Consider the following 19877-nt stretch of genomic DNA (forward strand, 5'->3'; position numbering starts at 1 on the left):
AAAAGGATTATTTATTAACAAGATACAGCATCTCCAGGCTCGCCATGGTTCGACCTGGGAGAGACACGAAGCCAAAAGTGATCTCTGTCGAACACACAGACCCTCTGGTATTTATGGACACACCCCACAGGAGAACAACATGGGGACATCTGTTTCTCTTCAGGACAACCCCTCTCCATACAGCTGCGGGGGTTTCTGTCTTAGGTGTATGTATGTCATAAACTCAAAGGACAACACAGGTCACAAATACAATCTCTTGTCCAGACGTAATATCCAAGCCCTTAAGGAGTTCACCTATGTCTCAGGTACTTCAGATATTTCAGACACTTCACAGAAGCCATGGTGGTGATCAAACGGATACTTTGGCTATAGTGTCAACAGTCACAGCGTTCAGCTCAAGGAGATGGCACACCCAGATAGAAGACATTCCTGTCAGAAGATAGAGTGATAGAATCTTTATTATCATTGTGTACAACGACACAACAAAACTTCGTTAGCAGCAATCCCATACAGCAGCGTTTACAAAAACAGTTCACCATAGATTTGTGGTCATATGAAGACAAATATGTTTGTGAAAACTGGCCAGAGCAATTGCTGTTCAGTGAATTAATAATAATAATAATAATAATAATAATAATAATAAATAAATAGACAGTTGTGGTGACTGAAATAATATATACAGTTATTATTGTGCAGTGACCGATTAGGTAAACAAATATATATAGAGAGATATAGTGCAAATAAGTGAAGTTTTAGTGCAGTGAAAGAGTATATACAGTTGTTATTGTGCAGTGACTGGATGAGTAAATAAACAGTTTTAGTTCGTTCGTGTTCAGATGGTCCTGAGTCTGCCTGAGGGAAGGACGGTGAACATACAGTGTCCGGGGTGAGATGTGTTGTTGTGACGATCCGCTGAAGAGCCGTCTTTTCTGCTGCAGTGCAGCTGGAGTACCAGACATTACAGCTGTACGTCACGATGCTCTCGATTGTGCAGGAGTAGAAGTTCTTCAGCAGATCTCGAGGAAGTCTGTTGCGCCTCAGGGTCCTCAGGAAAAAGAGGCGTTGCTGAGCGTTTCTTTATTATGTGTGAGGTGTTCAGGCTCCAGCTCAGGAACAAATGTTGCTGTTTTCAGGCAGGTGTGGACTGTTTATATATATAATAATAAATTATTATAGAGACTGTGTATATACAGTATATATATATAATAATATAGACTGTTTATATATATAATAAATCATTATAGAGACTGTGTATATACAGGATATATATATAATAATATAGACTGTTTATATATATAATAATAAATAATTATATAGACTGTTTATATATATAATAATAAATAATTATAGAGACTGTGTATATACAGGATATATATATAATTATATAGACTGTTTATATATATAATAATAAATAATTATAGAGACTGTGTATATACAGTATATATATATAATTATATAGACTGTTTATATATATATATAATAATATATAATTATATAGACTGTTTATATATAATAATAATAAATCATTATAGAGACTGTATATATATAATAATAATAAATCATTATATAGACTGTTTATATATATAATAATAAATCATTATAGAGACTGTGTATATATATATATAATAAATCATTATATAGTGTTTATATATATCATAATAAATCATTATAGAGACTGTGTATATATATATATATAATAAATAATTATATAGACTGTTTATATATAATAATAATAAATCATTATAGAGACTGTGTATATATATATATATATATAATAAATAATTATATAGACTGTTTATATATAATAATAATAAATCATTATAGAGACTGTGTATATATAATAATAATAATAATAATAATAATGATGGTTTTAATACTTTAATTATTTTAATGTAAACAGTTTCCAGCTGATTATTAAAAACAACAAACAGATAAATATAAATAATCATCACGTTACAGTTTTAACCCTTCACACTCATTACATCATCATTAATTCAAAACAATAAATGACCAGATATCAGGCGTAGAGGACGTCTGTAACCATGGCAACACACAGGAATGGATATGGTTTCATTTTCACTGGAATCGCATGAGAGTGACTATTTCAGGTATAGTGACGCCTCCTCCACAGGGGGGAGATCAGACAGGTGTGGGACAGGTATCAGACAGAAATCAGATAGGTGTGGGACAGGTGTTGTTGTGTGCGCAGTGTAAGGTGTGTTTCCAGGTAAACGTTAAGACAGTATGGGATAAAGTGGCGTCTCAGTGTTTCTTCATCGAGTCCAGCACACGCAGGATGTGCAGGAACAGGTTGACGATGTCCAGGTAAAGGTTGATGGAGGCCAGGACGTGCTCCTCAGGTGACAGCTGCTTCATCAACAGGTGGGTGTCATAGATGATGAAGCCACAGAACACCAGAGCCCCCACCCCACTGAGGACCAGCTCAGTGCTGTCACTGTCAAAGAAGAACTACAGGGGGAGACAGAGAGAGAGAGAGAGAGGGAGAGAGGGAAGGGGAGAGAGAGAGGACGAGAGAGAGAGGGAGAAAGGGGGAGAGAGACAGAGAGGGAGAGGTGGAGAGAAAGAGCTTCATTATCATCATCAGCAGCAGGGTTTAAGGATTCAGGGGTTAGTGTTGTAGTACTCTGTAGTGAATCTGTTTCCTCAGAGCAGCAGTGAATTGTGCTCTGACCACAGACTGTAAATATTGAAGCCTGAGTGATGTCACCAGTCTGTTCCTGCAGGGGGCGCTGGAGTCCCATCGATGGCGGTCTCCATGCTGGAAATGTCAACCTGAGGCAAGTTTTAAACCTTCTGACAAACCGTTACACACACAACTCATTTATCACCAGTTTCTCTCTCTTTCTCTCCTGCATGAATCAGACTCAGGTGTGCAGGCGTTTTCACTCACCCTCATGAATCCTGCGATGATGAGGATCCACAGACAGGCGAACAGTCTGTAAACAAACACACAGTGTTAGTAACACACACACACACACACACACACACACACACACACACACAGACAGACAGACAGAAAGAGAGCAGCTCAGCACACACTCACCCTGCTCCCATCTTACTGAAGTCTCTCTTGGACTGAAAGGTGAACGCTGTGAGTCCAGCAAACACTGCACAGGTGAGGAACAGCGCCTGCAGCACCGTGGAGTACTCATAGAAGGTCACTGTGGGGAGACGAGAGATCAGCGGTGAGTTATCAGGAAGTAATCAGAGTTAGAGTCGGCTGTTCACCACAACGTCACACTTCTATACGATCACAGTAAACATTTAATCTTTAACCTGTTTGATACCACGGCAACAACAACAGAAGATCTAGACTCATAATGTTGAGTAATTTACTCTTTTTAATTATGAAACGTACAGGTACACCTGCACACTGTGGACCTGCACACTCTGTACCTACACACTGTGTACCTGCACACTGTGGACCTGTACACTGTCCTAACTGTACAAAAACACAGATCTTTTTACAACCAAAATCTGTCTGTATGGGACCACCTGTCTGATGAAATAAATCAGTACCTTTGATTCTCATTGATCATTAAAATAACAGATTTTAACAGAAACGTTTCTTACAGGCTGTGGCCACAGAGATCGCTTCCAGCAGAGTCTGAAAATAAAGGTCAAAGGTTAGCTACAGTCAGTTTGCAGCTAATGTAGCATCACAGCATCATGATGGTAACATGAAGATAACAGGAAGTCAGTTAATAACAGAACAGACTCACAAACAGCAGCAGCAGGTACAGGTTCACCGGGTGTTGGTGTCTGTAGACGGCCAGAACCACCAGAACCACCAGAGAGCCCAGAGCGGACACCAGAACCACCGCAGGACTGAAGCAGAGAACAGACAGAGAACAGACATACTCGATAAACTGTTCCTTATGTAACTCTCAAAGCTTATAGCTCTGACGGAGCTGCACTCTCCCCCTGACGGAGCTGCACTCTCACCCTGACGGAGCTGAACTCTCCCCCTGACGGAGCTGCACTCTCACCCTGACGGAGCTGAACACTCTCACCCTGACGGAGCTGCACTCACCCCCTGACGGAGCTGCACTCTCACCCTGACGGAGCTGAACACTCTCACCCTGACGGAGCTGCACTCACCCCCTGACGGAGCTGCACTCACCCCCTGACGGAGCTGCACTCTCCCCCTGACGGAGCTGAAGACTCACCCTGACGGAGCTGCACTCACACCCTGACAGAGCTGCACTCACCCTGAAGGAGCTGAACTCACCCTGACGGAGCTGAACTCACCCTGACGGAGCTGAACTCACTCTGACGGAGCTGAACTCACCCTGACGGAGCTGCACTCACCCCCTGACGGAGCTGAACTCTCCCCCTGACGGAGCTGCACTCTCACCCTGACAGAGCTGAACTCACCCTGACGGAGCTGAACTCACCCTGACGGAGCTGAACTCTCCCCCTGACGGAGCTGAACTCTCCCCCTGACGGAGCTGCACACTCACCCTGACGGAGCTCAGTTCTGTCCACTTAAAGATGATGAGAAACTTTTAAGTCTTTATCGAGAGGACACACAATAAACATGTGAGATGAGTTTCACTGTTTCAAACGGAGCTTTCTTCCTGAATGGAGCGAGAGAGAACGACTCAAATTGAGTGATGTAAAAGGGATTGTCTGTGTGAAGTTTAATAACCTACACGTTACCTGATAATGAGCGCAGACTCACCTGTGGTGGACAAACTCCTTGATGGTGTCAGAGAACATGAAGAGGGCGGAGGTGGCTGTAGTCAGGATGATCTGCATGCTCAGGAGGGTGTACACCTTCCTCAGGAAGTCTGCACAGGTGTTAGATCACACACAGGTACACAGATCAATGACAGGTGACATATGACATCACACTCATGTACATGTACACAAATCAATCACACAGGTGACACATGACATCACACACAGGTACACAGATCAATGACAGGTGACACATGACGTCACACACAGGTACACAAATCAATCACAGGTAACACATGACGTCACACACAGGTACACAAATCAATCACAGGTAACACATGACATCACACACAGTTACACAAATCAATCACAGGTAACACATGACATCACATACAGGTACATGTACACAGATCCATGACAGGTGACACATGACATCACACACAGGTACATGTACACAGATCCATGACAGGTGACACATGACATCACACACAGGTACATGTACACAGATCAATGACAGGTGACACATGACATCACACACAGATACACAAATCAATCACAGGTAACACATGACATCACACACAGGTACACAAATCAATCACACAGGTGACACATGACATCACACACAGGTACATGTACACAAATCAGGGTATATGAAGGTATATATAGGTATATATATATGTAGGTGGCCGCTGTAATAACATTAAGGTATATATATATGTAGGTGGCCGCTGTAATAACATGAAGGTATATATATATGTAGGTGGCCGCTGTAATAACATGAAGGTATATATATATATGTAGGTGGCCGCTGTAATAACATTAAGGTATATATATATGTAGGTGGCCGCTGTAATAACATGAAGGTATATATATATGTAGGTGGCCGCTGTAATAACATGAAGGTATATATATATGTAGGTGGCCGCTGTAATAACATTAAGGTATATATATATGTAGGTGGCCGCTGTAATAACATTAAGGTATATATATATGTAGGTGGCCGCTGTAATAACATGAAGGTATATATATATGTAGGTGGCCGCTGTAATAACATGACTGTAGATTGAGTTTTAGACTGTAGCTGCTGTTAGCTGCTGCAGGCTAACATTAGCTGCACTCACCCATCCGGACCTGCACGCTGGCTGTAGCCACGTTAGTTCCGTAGTTAAAGTCATCCTCTATAGAGGAGCGGGGATATTTCTCACTGCTCATCGTGGTTCTGTTTTATTTAGACAGAGAAAGATACTCAGAATTTCTGTGGCTCACAGGGAACAGGATGTTTACGCACTGGTTCTTCTTCTGCTGTAACAGTGAGAAGGACTCAGGAGAAACAGCGCCACCTGCCGTGCTAGAGTACCTCACTGTTTCTGTTTCCCTCAGGAACAGGTAGAAAAACAAGCAGAAGAACAGGTGAGCTGAGGGGTCAGAGGAGCATCATGTCACACTGTTGAACAGAAGAAGAAGAACTAGACTGTGACGTCATGGTAAAATATTTACAACTCAACAGGATTTCATTAATTTAGATCATTAATATCAGAATAAAAGAATAAACCATCAGAGACAGAGCAGACAGCAGGAGGCGCCCTAACCCAACATGTGCATCTACCCTTGTGTTGCTATGTGACCTTTGACCTGGGCATGGTGTCTGATCTGCAGAGGTTGAAGGTCACTGTGTCGACTTCCTCTACCCACCTCACAGGAAGTAATCGCACGCGCACACACACAAACACACACTAAGCAGACATTGGCTGTTTTCAAAACAGCATTCTACAAACTATTATAGGACACAGTATGCTGTATGTACTGCATGTAGTCTGTAGTTGGTGGTTATTCTGCACCAGGCCAGCCTAAGTTGGTTTCTGGTCTTGGAATGAGGAAGTTAACAACAGCCCAGCTGACATCAGACGCCACTACAGAGTAGAGTCCACTTAGAGTCTGAGATTCATTTAGATTTAGATTTTCATGATTTAAGAGAATCAACAAAGATAACCGGTGGTCTCTTTGTGTGGTTTGGTCTGATTGAGATTATTTCGTCTGTTACAATGGATGCTGCTGTCCATCAATTTGACCTCTGACCTGACGCTTTGCATTGTGGGAAACAGTACTGATGCAGACATTGATCTATTGGTTTGATGTTGATGCCCCCCCCCCCCCCCCCTCCTTTTGTGGGGTCTGAGAGAGTTTTTATGAAAAAACTGAATGTAGCCTGTAGGCTGAGGCAGTGTGGGAAACCTGTGCGTGTGTGTGAGTGTGTGTGTGTGTGTGTGTGTGTGTGTGTGTGTGTGTGTGTGTGTGTGTGTGTGTGTGTGTGTGTTTTCATCTTTGGTCCAACAATATAAGTTTATAACTCAGATTCTGTCTGATTCCACCTGTAGATTTAAATGTTGAATCTGTGACACACAACACGCACACACACACACACACACACACACACACACACACACACACACAGGACTGCAGCCGGCTGTGTGTGAGATCTGAGCAGGGCCGGTCTCTCTGAGCTGCAGTCTGACCCGGGTCTCTTTGGGTATCGGTGTGGTCAGTGGATAACCTGAGCAGGTAACTCTCCAGTTTCTCTGTTGTTCTTTCGGAACACTGGGAGGACTGAGCTCCGGGAGACATGAGCGCTGCACGCAGAGAGGAGGCAGCCGAGACCTCGGGGCCCGCAGAGCAAAAGAGGAGACCCGGGAGACCCAGGTCCCACAAGGTGAGCCCAGGTCTGGGGTGGGCTCGGGTAAGCTCGGGTTTAAAGGTGAATTGTTGAATAGTCTAATGATGGTTATTATTTATTGGAGGTGTGTGTGTGTGTGTGTGTGTGTGTGTGTGTGTGTGTGTGTGTGTGTGTGTGTGTGTGTGTGTGTGTGTGTGTGTGTGTGTGTGTGTGGACACTCTTTAACTGACTCAGCTTTAATAACCCCCCCCCCCCACCCCCTTCCGCCAGAATCCCAGTGGAGATCCCCTCCCAAAGAGACAGAGGGGCCGTCCCAAAGGAAGCAAGAACAAGGGACCACCCAAGGCAGCAACCAAGGTGACAAGGACACACCTGAAGGACAGAGGACACACAGGGTTAGGGTTCAAGTTTCACACTGAGAAACATTAAACCATAAGATCATTAATTCATCAGGGTTCCTGTTTCAAGTCCAAATTAATAATAAACACACACACACTCACGCACACACACACACACACACACGCACACTCTTTTTTAGCACACGCTGAACGGTGCGAGAATTATTTAATAACTTTATTTTGTAAAGAAAAAGAGTTATTCACAATGAGGGGCGTGGCCTATCTAATTGACAGACAGGCTGGCATAGGCTCCACCTATGCGTGTTGTTACATTATTGATTAAATATCTTATTAATTATATCTCTCCTGATCTGTTCAGATGTCTGAGGCGAGCGCGGAGAAGAGACCACGAGGACGACCCAGGAAGTGGGTGAGTCTGCTTGAGGCACACACACACATGCACACACACACACACACACACACACACATTATTGTGAGGTGGTGTAAACTCCCTTTGCATATATTTAAAGTGTTTTCACATCAAACAGGAAGTGATGCTGAAGTTAAAATCCTCGACCGCTGTGACCTTCTCTTCTCTCCTGCAGCCTCAGCAAGACATCCAGAAGACCTCTGCTCAGGTGAGGCACACTCACCTGAAAACACACACGTGAAAATACACATATGATTACACACACAAGAGATTTTCTGCATTATGAACTGAGAGTTAAACTGAATCATCTTGTTTTTCTCTACAGGAAAGAGGGGAGGAGGAGGAGGAAGAGGAGGAGGAGGAGGGTGCAGGATAAAACCTCCTCCTCATCCTCCTCCTCTTCCTGACCCTCTTCCTCCTCCTGCTGCTCCTCCTCCTCCTCCTCCCCCTCCTCATCCTCCTCCTTTCTCCTGCTTCTCCTCCTCCTCCTCTTTTCTCCTCCTGCTCCTCCTCCTCATCCTGCCCTTCCTCCTTCCTCCTCCTCCTCCTCTGTTGATCGTACAGGTGACAACTTCCTGTTTGATTCTCAGTTTGATCGTGGCAGCTTTAAAACTTCAGCTCATCATAAAGAGAAACCTCAGGGTGGAGACGGCGCGCACACACACACACACACACACACACACACACAGGTTGTTGTTGGGTTGATATGATGATGACTGTGTTTACCTGAAGACAGGTGTTGATTGTTATTTTGTTGTCAGAGGAGAAATGATCAATTAATTCAGGCCAAAGTTCAGGATCAATAAATTATCTCGCGAGGGGAAAATGAACATGTTACACACACATGCACAAGCAGCTGTGGACATGCATTAATGGAGGGGTCTCGGAAGGGAGGGGGCTGCCCACAGCGAGCGCTCCAGAGCTGGTGGTGGGGGTCGGTGCATTGCTCCGGGGCACGTCGGCAGTGCTCAGGAGATGGACTGGCACCTCTCCAGCTACCAGGCCAATTTCCAGACTTGGTCCGTGCCGGGACTTGAGCCGGCGTCTCTCCGGTTCCCAACACAAGTTCCTACAGACTGAGCTACTGCCCCCCGCCTCATTAAAGAAGCAAACCTTTATATACTCACTGCTTTTTAATGGAACGCAATACATAAGAAATATATGTTTTATAATGTTCATGTGTTTGTCTCATCTTTTACAGGGTTCTTAAATCATTTTTGTAGTTTAAGCTCTATGTATAAACCTCTTGTATTTAATATATAGGCTATACCCTATGTACTGTCTATACCTTATATATATAAATATATATAGGAGGTTGTAAGCCGGTAGAATATATGAACTGAGACACGTTTCAGGGAACAGATGAACAGCTGACAAAACCTTGGAAGGAAACAAAACTTTTTTTATGCTGCCTTTTCCCCCCACTGCGCCACACTCCAGTCCGACAGGTGGCGGTACTGCACCTGGTTAGCAAATCAAAGGCAGAAGAAGAAGGTGGAGGAGTGTCGGTAACTCTACTGTGCAGAGGTGGATGTGTTCTTTTCCACATCTGTTCTTTAATTAATCTTCGTCATGTCTGCGAGAAACCCCGGGACTAAACTCGGTAAGAGACACTAACCTTTACCGGAGCCGTTAATGACGTCACTTCTTTACGTTAAACACGAGCTTCCTGCATTTAAACACGTGTGCTCAGTGTTTCGGGTCAAAGTGTGACCGTGTTAACTGGTGACAGTCCAGGTGAGTAACTGTTTATTAAAGGCTTATCTGAGGAGTAAATGTGACGTCACAATAAAAACTACAGAAAACATAGAAACACACAGGACGCGTTCAAGTCACCAGTTAACACGGTCACTGTTTTAACCGTCACACCGGTATTTATGCATCAGTATCTTACATTAATCATAACATCAGATCTAGTGTTAGTACATGAGTAAATACATGTGTTTAACATGCATGTGTTTCATATACATGTGTTTATATGTGTTTAACAGAACAGAGTCAGTTCAGTCTGATTAATGAGTAACATGTTATAGAGGGGACTGACCTGAAGAAGACACTCAAACACACACACACACACACACACACACACACACACACACACTTAGCTCGAACAGTAGCTCTGCTGACAGTCAGACTTGAAGTTAATGTAGATCTCATGACAGTCAGTCATGACACACACACACACACACACACACACACACACACACACACACACACACACACACACACACACACACACACACACACACACACACACAGGGGCTGAATTACAGAGGAATGCACTAACAGGATCAGAGGGAGGGGAGTGAACAGACCCAATTTCATCTCAGTCTGCACCGGGTCTCATACCGGCGACCCCTTGGTTCCAAACCCAACCCTGTGACTTTAAATAACTACATTTATATCTCATTAACTTGTTTATTTTATTTAACCATGCTTACAGGACGATCATTAGTTAATAAGTGTCCTGTCACTTTAAAAATCATAAAGATTAAACTCTGTTCTTTGTGTTGTTTTTTCCCACAATGCTTTGCTCCTGTGTGTCAGACCTGCAGTGGGTGTCTAAGGTGAGGGTGAACACTCAGGCCGTCCTCAAGAGAGCTCAGCAGATACAGGGATTGAAGACACCGAAGAAACAGTGGCAGGTACTCACCTGTACTCACCTGTACTCTCCTGTACTCTCCTGTACTCACCTGTACACACCTGTACTCACTTGTACTCTCCTGTACTCTCCCGTACTCTCCCGTACTCTCCCGTACTCACCCGTACTCTCCTGTACTCTCCTGTACTCTCCTGTACTCACCTGTACACACCTGTACTCACTTGTACTCTCCTGTACTCTCCTGTACTCTCCTGTACTCACCTGTACTCTCCTGTACTCTCCTGTACTCTCCTGTACTCACCTGTACTCTCCTGTCCTCACCTGTACTCACCTGTACTCTCCTTTTTACACTGTAGGTGGTGTGGCTCCTGAAGGATGAACATGGAGACACACTGACACTCTGCTAGTCTGTGTCATACTCTCTTTTTGTGTTTCCTTCATGCAGGCGGCGTGGCTCCTGAAGGCGGTCACCTGTATCGACCTGACCACTCTGGCGGGAGATGACACTCCGTCCAACGTCCACCGTCTGTGTCTGAAAGCTGTCCAGCCAATCAGATGTGACCTGCTGAAGAGCATGGACATGCACAACAAAGGTTCACTGCAGACCCACACATATAACAGACACGCACACAACGGACACACACACAACGGACACACACACAACGGACACACACACAGCATGCAAATCAGAAGCCGGCCAGTCGTCAGGTTGGTCTGACGACATGGTAATGCCTGAGTTCATCCAGCAGGGGGTGACACTGTATCATTCTGTACTCTGCTGTATATGTCGTTTTCTAGAGACGATCACAGCAGCACTGTGTGTGTTATGTTGTGTAATGTTGTGTATGTTGTGTATCTCCAGGTGTAACCACAGCAGCAGTGTGTGTGTATCCTGCACGTGTTCCTGATGCTGTTAAATCTCTTAAAGCTGCAAACTCTAGCCTACCTGTGGCTTCAGGTGAGTCACATGACCCTAATACACCTCTCAGGTAAATTACATGACTTTAATACACCTCTCAGGTGAATCACATGACCCGAACAAACCTCTCAGGTGAGCCACATGACCCTAACACACCTCTCAGGTAAATCACATGACCCTAATACACCTCTCAGGTGAGTCACATGACCCTAATACACCTCTCAGGTAAATTACATGACTTTAATACACCTCTCAGGTGAATCACATGACCCGAACAAACCTCTCAGGTGAGCCACATGACCCTAACACACCTCTCAGGTAAATCACATGACCCTAATACACCTCTCAGGTGAGTCACATGACCCTAACACACCTCTCAGGTAAATTACATGACCCTAACACACCTCTCAGGTAAATTACATGACCCGAACAAACCTCTCAGGTAAATCACATGACCCTAATACACCTCTCAGGTAAATCACATGACCCTAACACACCTCTCAGGTAAATTACATGACCTGAACACACCTCAATCAAATGCCCCGAGCACATGTACAAACTCACTCCATCTTTACCTGAGTTTCTCCAGGCAGCCTGCTGGTAAACTTCCTGTGTGCACTCAGGTGAGCTGATGTGAGTTTCAGAGTGTGGAAAAACCTCTGGATTTACTTTTTAATTGCAGTGTGGAGCTCACCTGAGTCTGAGTCTCACCTGTCTGAACCCTCTATGGTCTGTTTAGTCTATCTATTTTACTCTCTCTCTCTCTCTCTTTCTTTCCCAGTGGCGACTGGTTTCCCAGCAGGTCAGACCCCGTTAGAGACCCGCCTTCAGGAAGTGCGCCTGGCGGTGTCTGATGGAGCGGCAGAGATCGACATCGTCATCAACCGAACACTCGCCATCACGGGACAATGGGAAGGTACGCTGAGGTGACATGACCAAGGAGAAACAGGAAGTGTTTTCAGTCACTCTGAGGTCTGAAGATAAACAACAACATGAGACTTAAATATACAAACATACAAATATGATGCTTATCAACACAGGTCAATAAACACTCAACACACACACCTGCTGAATGGAAGAATGAACACACATGGTGATGAGGTATTTACAGTGTGTTAAGTACCTCTCTCTCTCTCTCTCTCTCGCTCTCTCGGCAGCTCTGTACGATGAGATCTGTCAGTTTCGTCAGGCCTGTGGAGACGCTCACATGAAGACCATCCTCGCCATCGGAGAGCTTGGTACCTTCACCAACGTCTACAAAGCCAGCCTGGTGGCCATGATGGCGGGTACGTGTCAGGAGATAAACTTGAACTACCTGTTCTCTTCAGCATGATGGCTGATCTGAGTCTGATTGGAGCACCAGCTGTTCACATGTTCAAACATTAACGCTAAGCAGCCACAAGCTACGGTGTGAACCTGACCTGTAGGGGGCAGTGTAGAGTTAGAGGGGATGTGACAGATTGAACAGAGCAGCAGGAACTACACTGACAGAAAGTTCTAAAGACAAGCTGATAGAACAAGTCTGTAATGATATTAGAGTTTACATCACAGTGGCCTCCTCCAGTGTCTCCATGTTTGTAGTTTATGTCCTACACATCAGGTAGCTATATACAGCCTGAGCTCTGCTGCCCTCTAGAGGTGTCCTCCTGTAAGAAAACAATAAATCTGGTTTTATATATAAAGGTGCCCATTTATAGAACAAAAATATTCCCTGCCAGTCATCAGACCCTTTGTTTTTATCAGAACAGAAGGTCATCAACTAATCATCACCACAGACGACTTTAAAACGTTATCTTTACAAAACACATTTCGGTCCCTAGAGTTCATTGATCAGTCACGACCAAACGATCTGATTATTCACATTCGCTGAACAAACTTCTTCTTCTTCTTGCAAACTTTAAACTGAGTCAAAGTTTGTATTTAAACACAGTTACATGCTCGCTGTAATTCCTGCTGTCATCTGTTGGTGGTGCTGCTGCTCAACTTTTCTTGCTCTCTCTCTCTCACACACACACACACACACACACACACACACACACTCTCACACTCACACTCACACTCACAGAGCAGCTTATAAAGGCCAGAGATGATTATTAAAATGTCTTGGTGTCCACGCTGCTGCTCAATCTTAGAGATCGAGAAAAGTAACTTCTTATATTAACACACAAACACACATGCACACAGACACACACAAACACACACACACACACACACACACACACACAGATACACACACAAACACACACAAACACACATGCACACAGACACACACAAACACACATGCACACAGACACACACACACACACACACACACACACACACACACACACACACACTGACCTGTAACAGGCAGTGAATTCATTGGTGCAGCTCGTTAATAATTTGATCCATTAAGTGTAATTAAGCCTGAGCTGCAGAAACACTCTGAACTCGTCTTTAATGGACTGAAAACGTTCGTCTCACTCTGCAGTAATGAAGCGTCATTTCACCACAGAGCAGGGAATTGTGGGTAATCTATTAACCAGCCTCACTTCATCTTCTATTTTTATCAGAAAGCCGATAACACACGACGGACACAGAGCGAAGAACGGAGATTATTGATGACGCAGCAGCAAGTTAACCATTAACAGTTAGCAGATGTTCAGTCACAGCAGGGGTCAGCTCCTCCTCTGTTTACCTGTACAGGTTATTAAAGGTTAATAATGTAGAGTACTATAAACACATCCTGACAGTGATTATAGTTATAACATTATTGCTCTGCCTCCCCTTCAGAGGACTGGTTGGTTGGGTTCAGGAGTTCCTAAAATGATTCCTTCCCCCTGCTGACCCGGACTGATATCCCCAGTCCGGGTCAGCAAGTTCTCCACCCCTGCTGTTAACAGCCTGGGACAAGCCCCACTTTCCCTTTTATCCCTGGGGAGGTTGGGGACATGGAGTCCAAATGGTCCATTTTCAAAGCCTCCATTGTGGAAGTGTCTGCTAGGAGTTGCAACCAGAAAACAATCGATGCCACGTCATGGCGGCAACCTTGACGGAAGCTGTCAGGCTGAAGAAGGAGTCCTTTGAGGTTTGGTGAGCCCAGGGGTCTCTGGAAGCAGCGGACATGTTTCTGCTGACTCGGAGGGCTGTGGTTACAGAACCAAAAACCTGGGTGTGGGAGGAGTTCTAGCAGACTATGGAGAAGGACTTTTGGTTGGCATCGAGGAAACTCTGGCAAACTATCCGACGGCTCAGAAAGACAAATTCCACCAGAGGTGGGAGTTCATTACCTCACGGACTGGAGGCCGCTGCGAGACGTTCCCAGTCCACCCAGGCTTCTGCTGCTTCAAAGGGCTTTTTTAATCCGCTTTTAGTCTGGTCCCATCCCCAATTTGGGACAAGTTTGCCTTGGGAGACCCGGCCAGGGAAGATCTGTCCTGATAGCTTTTATAACATTATCATTTATATTATTCATGATTTATGAACGTGCGTGTGTGCGTGTGTGCGTGTGCGTGTGTGTGACTCGACAGGTTCAGACTTCATTAAGACGTCAACAGGTAAAGAAACTGTCAACGCTACCTACCCTGTTGCCATAGTGATGGTGAGAGCCATCAGGGACTACTACCTGTCTACAGGACACAAGGTACAGTGACCACACCTGTACCAGGTGATCTATAATCATGAATCAGTGTAACCGCTTATTTGACTACACATCACATCTGACGTTATCGAAACAGAACATATAGATATTCTATACTGTGTGTGTAGGTGGGCTTTAAACCTGCGGGGGGGATCAGGACGGCTCAGGAGTCTCTGCTGTGGCTCGCGCTCATAAAGGAAGAGCTGGGAGACGACTGGCTCCACCCACACCTGTTCCGCCTCGGAGCAAGCAGCCTATTGGCCGACATCGAGAGACAGGTGAGGAAGAGATACAATACAAACGTATATTACACACACACACACACACACACACACACACACACACACACACACACACACACACACACACACACACACTTTACCTCTTCTGTTTGTTCTTTCTCTTTTTTTAGATCTACCATCATGTGACTGGACAGTACGCAGCCTATCACGAGCTGCCGATGGCCTGATCATGTGACGTCCTGTTTAATGACCTCAAACTAAACACACACACACACTTACACACACACACACACACACACATTGATCCAGTGTTTCTGTTGAACACACTCACAGCAGAATGATTTCAGGCTCTGAAAGTTTTCATGTGATTCAGTTAATAAAGATTATAATAAAAGATGGCGTCTGATGTTTTCACACCGACTTCAAGTTAGAAAAGACGAGAGAAGGACCGCACAGGACTCTGGGTAAACTGGTTATACTGGATGATGCTGGTTAAACTGGTTATACTGGTGGACGCTGATCAAACTGGTTTTACTAGTTATACTGGTGGGAGCTGCATTCCTGCAGATGTTCTCCTCGTGTCTCTCGGGCGCTCTGGAGGATTCTTTCATCAGACTCTCTGCAGATTTATCACGGTACGTTTAAGCTCACTTCATGGGAAGACTGAAAACTTTGTTCTCTGATTAACACGTCTCAGCCTGACCTTGAACGCAGCACACACCTCAGGGGAGGGGTTGCTTAAGGGTAAATGTGGGATTAAACGTTAAACCCTGGGAGGGGGGTGGGGGAGGAGGGGTGGGGGGGGGGGGGGGGGGTGTGTGCACATGAAGAAGAGCTGAGATCAGATCTCTCTCTTACGTGTCTCATTAAATAACCCTACATTCATTTAAATCAAGATAATGAGGATCATTTCTTTAGAGTTCACCTTTTTTATTAATCCACATTTTTACATTTCCAATGTTTTCTCACACGACATGTTTGATTCTTTGATTTCATAATTTTATTCACGATTTTAAAAACCTGAATCATAAATCATCTCTGAGAGGACAGACTGACAGACTGGAGGACAGACAGACAGACGGAAACTGTATATAATGTAAAGTTCTGTTTTAACGATCAGCTGTTAAATTATTAGAGTTTACTGCTGATTTTAAATACTTTATTATTTTAAACGTCATGTGTATGTATATATATTTATGTGTAAGTAAACTTCATATAAATATTTAAAGAGAAATTTGTGGAATATTTCAACATTCTCTGCGTTAATAAAGTGAATCATTCATTTGTAATGACATCATTGTGGTGACATCATGACGAGTTTAACGTCTTAAGTTTCAAACGGCAGCGGGAACAGGAAGTGGGCGGGGCAGTCAGGTTCGTTCCCCTGATGCCGCTCAGCCTCTTTTTCCCCATGATGCACCCTGCCTACGAGGCTGACCTTGGACTGAGGCTCCCCGGTGGAGAGAAGAGAGAGAATACATGTTTAAAGATCAAACAGGTTCACACTCACCTGTCTACACACACACACTGATATGAGTGTATAGAGGTGTGTGTGTCTATGTGTCTGTTTGGGGGGGGGGGGGGTCTCTGGGGACTCCTTTGAAGTGAGCACTGACATTGGAGGAGGGCAAGGCAGGGGGGAGGGGCTTCAAGATGCTGTAAAGTTAGTGAGAACAAACTGAGTGTGTGTGTGTGTGTGCGCTGATCATTAAGGGCGCACTCACACTACAAGGCAATCTGTACCATGCCTAAGCACGCCTCACCCCTAAAGTCCAGTTCGTGTGACCAGTGTGATCTCTCTGATCCGTGCTCAGTCTTCCTCGGTCCTGAATCACGGTACAGTTCATACACGAGCCCAAGCACGGGTACACAACGTGGACCGCCTTCATTCAGGAGAAACCCTGCACTGTTCTGTCTGCATCTGACTTAACATGACTCACAGTAAGACACGCAGTCAGTAAAGTAGCTGTCATGTTCTCTTTGTTGTTGTCTGATGTCCGGACGCTCAGGGTGCAGGCCAGCGGGGGAGGGGGAGGGGGGGGGGACAATCGAGCACGGTACGGAGCAACTGTCTGACCATCTGAGTAACATGGTGCGTTCCAGTTGATCTCGTAAGTGGGAAATTCCCAGTTCCCAGTCGGAAGTGTCAACTGGAACGCCCCCTGAAGTCGTAATTACAACTCGGAAACTCTGAAAAAAAAAGAAAAAAAGTAGCCCGAGTTCCGATCCAATATGGCTGCTACGTGCATCGAAAGGGATGTTTCAGATGTAACTGTTGAGTTTATTCGCAGCTTAGGCGTCTTTTTGTGTAATTAAATCAATCACACACCGATGGTGCAACTTCTCTCTGTGGAGGTGTTGGCATGAAACTGTCATGTTGTGTGTTGTTATCGTCTGGTATTAGCTAACAAAACAAAGGTACTCCTGGAGGCGGCCATGTTGCTTTTCCCGACTTGCAACTGGAACGCAGTTATCTCGGGTGTGACGTCATTCCCAGTTCCGACTTCCGAGTGCTGAGGTAAATGGAACGCAGCAATAGACCTTCTTTATGGTTTAAGATCTTTGAGGATCCATCGAGGGGACAAGTAGCTGTAACCTACACACACACACACACACACACACACACACACACAACTCCTCCTCCTCTTCGCTGTTCTCCTGAAAATGGGAATAACTTCAAAAGACAACAGAAGTAAAGTATGTGTGTGTGTGTGTGTGTGTGTCCCTGTGGGCGAGCTCTAATTCTGTCACACTCTGTTGTTGGTGTGTGAGCGATGATGTGATGTTAGAGGGTCTCGTATCGTCACGTTCATGTTTTAAAGACAAAGAACTACTGCTGTTTATGAGAGAAACACACACACCCACCTCTGACCTCTGACCTGTAAGTCAAAAATTGTGAACGTGTAGAAGAAGAAAACAAGACGAAGGCATGAAGAGAGAAGCAGACGCGAGTCAGAGGCAAAGTTCTCATCATTCAACAGCTGGCTACTTGTTTACTTGTTTCTTTGTTTAGTGACGTCGTAGATCAACAGGAAGAAGGGCCAATAGTGACCAGCTGAACGAGGAGTCAAACATACAGAACAGAAGAAGTATTGAGCTGCTCTTCACTGAGTTCTGAAGACATTCGAGTGACGGTATATTCCTGACCTGCAGGAGCTCTCCTCTCACCTGTAACCTCTGCTAGAGGTTTCTGTATGTGTAAGCTCTCTTTAAACAGACGTTCAGCTCCTGCAGATTTCACCTCTGTTTTGAATCCTGAAGGAGAAACTCTGTCTCACACTCGGCGCTCACACTGGGAGGATTTATGAATCAGCCTTTTATAGAAGGAAAAGTTTCTCAGACTTCTCCCCCCCCCAGTCCCCTGACACTTGAATAATGTGGGCAGAGATTTCACACTGAAGACGTTCCTTAATTTCATCAGCTCCTCTGACTGACGTGCATCGTTATGGATAAAATTATCTGGCTAATTATCCCGCTCACTGGAGATTTATGTCCTCAGTGAGGCTGAGAGGAGAGCGTGGAGCCGTCTGCAGCGTGCACACAGAGAAGCACTCTGTTAAAAACAGCCATAATGAGACTCTGATACCCCCCCCCCCCCCCCCCCCCCCCTTCCCCGATATCCCAGAGGGCTTTGCTTTAGTTCAGTGAAGTGCGGGGGAACGAACACACCCTGACCGCTCAGACAGACAGCAGGACGCCTGCAGGTTTCACATGTTCCCCGTTAAAATGCCTCTCATCACATTCGAGGGTTAAGATGTTGCATCTTGTGTTTCTCTGATCTTTTGCAGGACGATCAGTTTATTTAACTTTATTTTCTAATGCACGTCTTGTTGCCACGCCCCTTATTCTACGTCATATCTTTTTTCAACGCGTGATTTCTAATTCAGCCTGTTCAGAAGAGTCGTCACCACACCATCATTTTAAACTTAGATATGATTCTAGTAAAAGTTAAACAATACTGATACCTGTTTGTAACCATGGCAACAAAGCTTGAACATTAGAGAACATTAGAGGAACTGTAGCTGTAAAGTTAGACATTTTAACATGGGGCTCTATGGGGGCTGACTCACTGCAGGAGACAGACCCTAGTGGACACTGGAGGAACTGCAGATTTTGGGACTTCGATGTTGGCTTCCTTCCTCAGACTCAGAGGTTTGTTGTTTGGTTTAAACCTTCAGATCCAGGTTGTATTGATTGATATTTGATACCCTGGTATGAACTCGTCTGAAGCTCAAAACAGGGCAGACAGGGAACAAGAGGAAAACTTCCTCTGTTAGCATGTCTTCTGTTGTTAGCATCATGCTATCACATATATTGGATGATTGAAAACAGCCTGAGGACAAACAGTAAAA

The 19877-nt window shown here is 44.8% G+C and overlaps 3 protein-coding genes across 3 annotated transcripts; 2 read left to right on the forward strand and 1 right to left on the reverse strand.

Moving 5' to 3' along the window:
• Positions 1–1862: 1862 nt before the first annotated feature.
• Positions 1863–6014, reverse strand: tmbim4 (transmembrane BAX inhibitor motif containing 4). Its single transcript, XM_065951263.1, has 7 exons — positions 5826–6014; positions 4706–4814; positions 3744–3849; positions 3595–3628; positions 3065–3182; positions 2912–2957; positions 1863–2469 (listed from the first exon to the last, which is right to left on the reverse strand). Exons 1-7 carry the CDS (start codon positions 5914–5916, stop codon positions 2263–2265), a joined length of 711 nt encoding a protein of 236 aa, XP_065807335.1. The 5' UTR covers positions 5917–6014; the 3' UTR covers positions 1863–2262.
• A 155-nt stretch (positions 6015–6169) lies between these two features.
• hmga2 (high mobility group AT-hook 2) lies at positions 6170–9523 on the forward strand. Its single transcript, XM_065951267.1, has 4 exons — positions 6170–7411; positions 7646–7732; positions 8093–8143; positions 8262–9523. The coding sequence occupies exons 1-4, from the start codon at positions 7325–7327 to the stop codon at positions 8382–8384; spliced, it is 348 nt and encodes a 115-aa protein (XP_065807339.1). The 5' UTR covers positions 6170–7324; the 3' UTR covers positions 8385–9523.
• Positions 9524–9588: 65 nt separating this feature from the next.
• Positions 9589–15919, forward strand: dera (deoxyribose-phosphate aldolase (putative)). Its single transcript, XM_065951262.1, has 9 exons — positions 9589–9746; positions 10691–10788; positions 11191–11338; positions 11608–11703; positions 12446–12580; positions 12822–12950; positions 15174–15286; positions 15412–15561; positions 15696–15919. The coding sequence occupies exons 1-9, from the start codon at positions 9716–9718 to the stop codon at positions 15750–15752; spliced, it is 957 nt and encodes a 318-aa protein (XP_065807334.1). The 5' UTR covers positions 9589–9715; the 3' UTR covers positions 15753–15919.
• The last annotated feature ends 3958 nt before the right edge of the window (positions 15920–19877 follow it).

Source organism: Labrus bergylta, chromosome 23 (genome assembly GCF_963930695.1).
Source record: "Labrus bergylta chromosome 23, fLabBer1.1, whole genome shotgun sequence".
Lineage (NCBI taxonomy): Eukaryota > Metazoa > Chordata > Actinopteri > Labriformes > Labridae > Labrus > Labrus bergylta.

Excerpts from the sequence above, each read along its gene's own strand:
- dera (XM_065951262.1), top strand. The coding sequence starts at position 9,716 with ATGTCTGCGAGAAACCCCGGGACTAAACTCG. Across the intron at positions 9,747-10,690 it reads AAACCCCGGGACTAAACTCG|ACCTGCAGTGGGTGTCTAAG; the intron begins GTAAGAGACACT and ends CCTGTGTGTCAG. Across the intron at positions 15,562-15,695 it reads TGGCCGACATCGAGAGACAG|ATCTACCATCATGTGACTGG; the intron begins GTGAGGAAGAGA and ends CTCTTTTTTTAG.
- tmbim4 (XM_065951263.1), bottom strand. The coding sequence starts at position 5,916 with ATGAGCAGTGAGAAATATCCCCGCTCCTCTATAGAGGATGACTTTAAC. Across the intron at positions 3,183-3,594 it reads GATCTCTGTGGCCACAGCCT|TGACCTTCTATGAGTACTCC; the intron begins GTAAGAAACGTT and ends GTCTCCCCACAG. Across the intron at positions 2,470-2,911 it reads TCATCGCAGGATTCATGAGG|TTCTTCTTTGACAGTGACAG; the intron begins GTGAGTGAAAAC and ends CTCCCCCTGTAG.
- hmga2 (XM_065951267.1), top strand. The coding sequence starts at position 7,325 with ATGAGCGCTGCACGCAGAGAGGAGGCAGCCGAGACCTCGGGGCCCGCA. Across the intron at positions 7,412-7,645 it reads GGAGACCCAGGTCCCACAAG|AATCCCAGTGGAGATCCCCT; the intron begins GTGAGCCCAGGT and ends CCCTTCCGCCAG. Across the intron at positions 7,733-8,092 it reads CACCCAAGGCAGCAACCAAG|ATGTCTGAGGCGAGCGCGGA; the intron begins GTGACAAGGACA and ends TGATCTGTTCAG.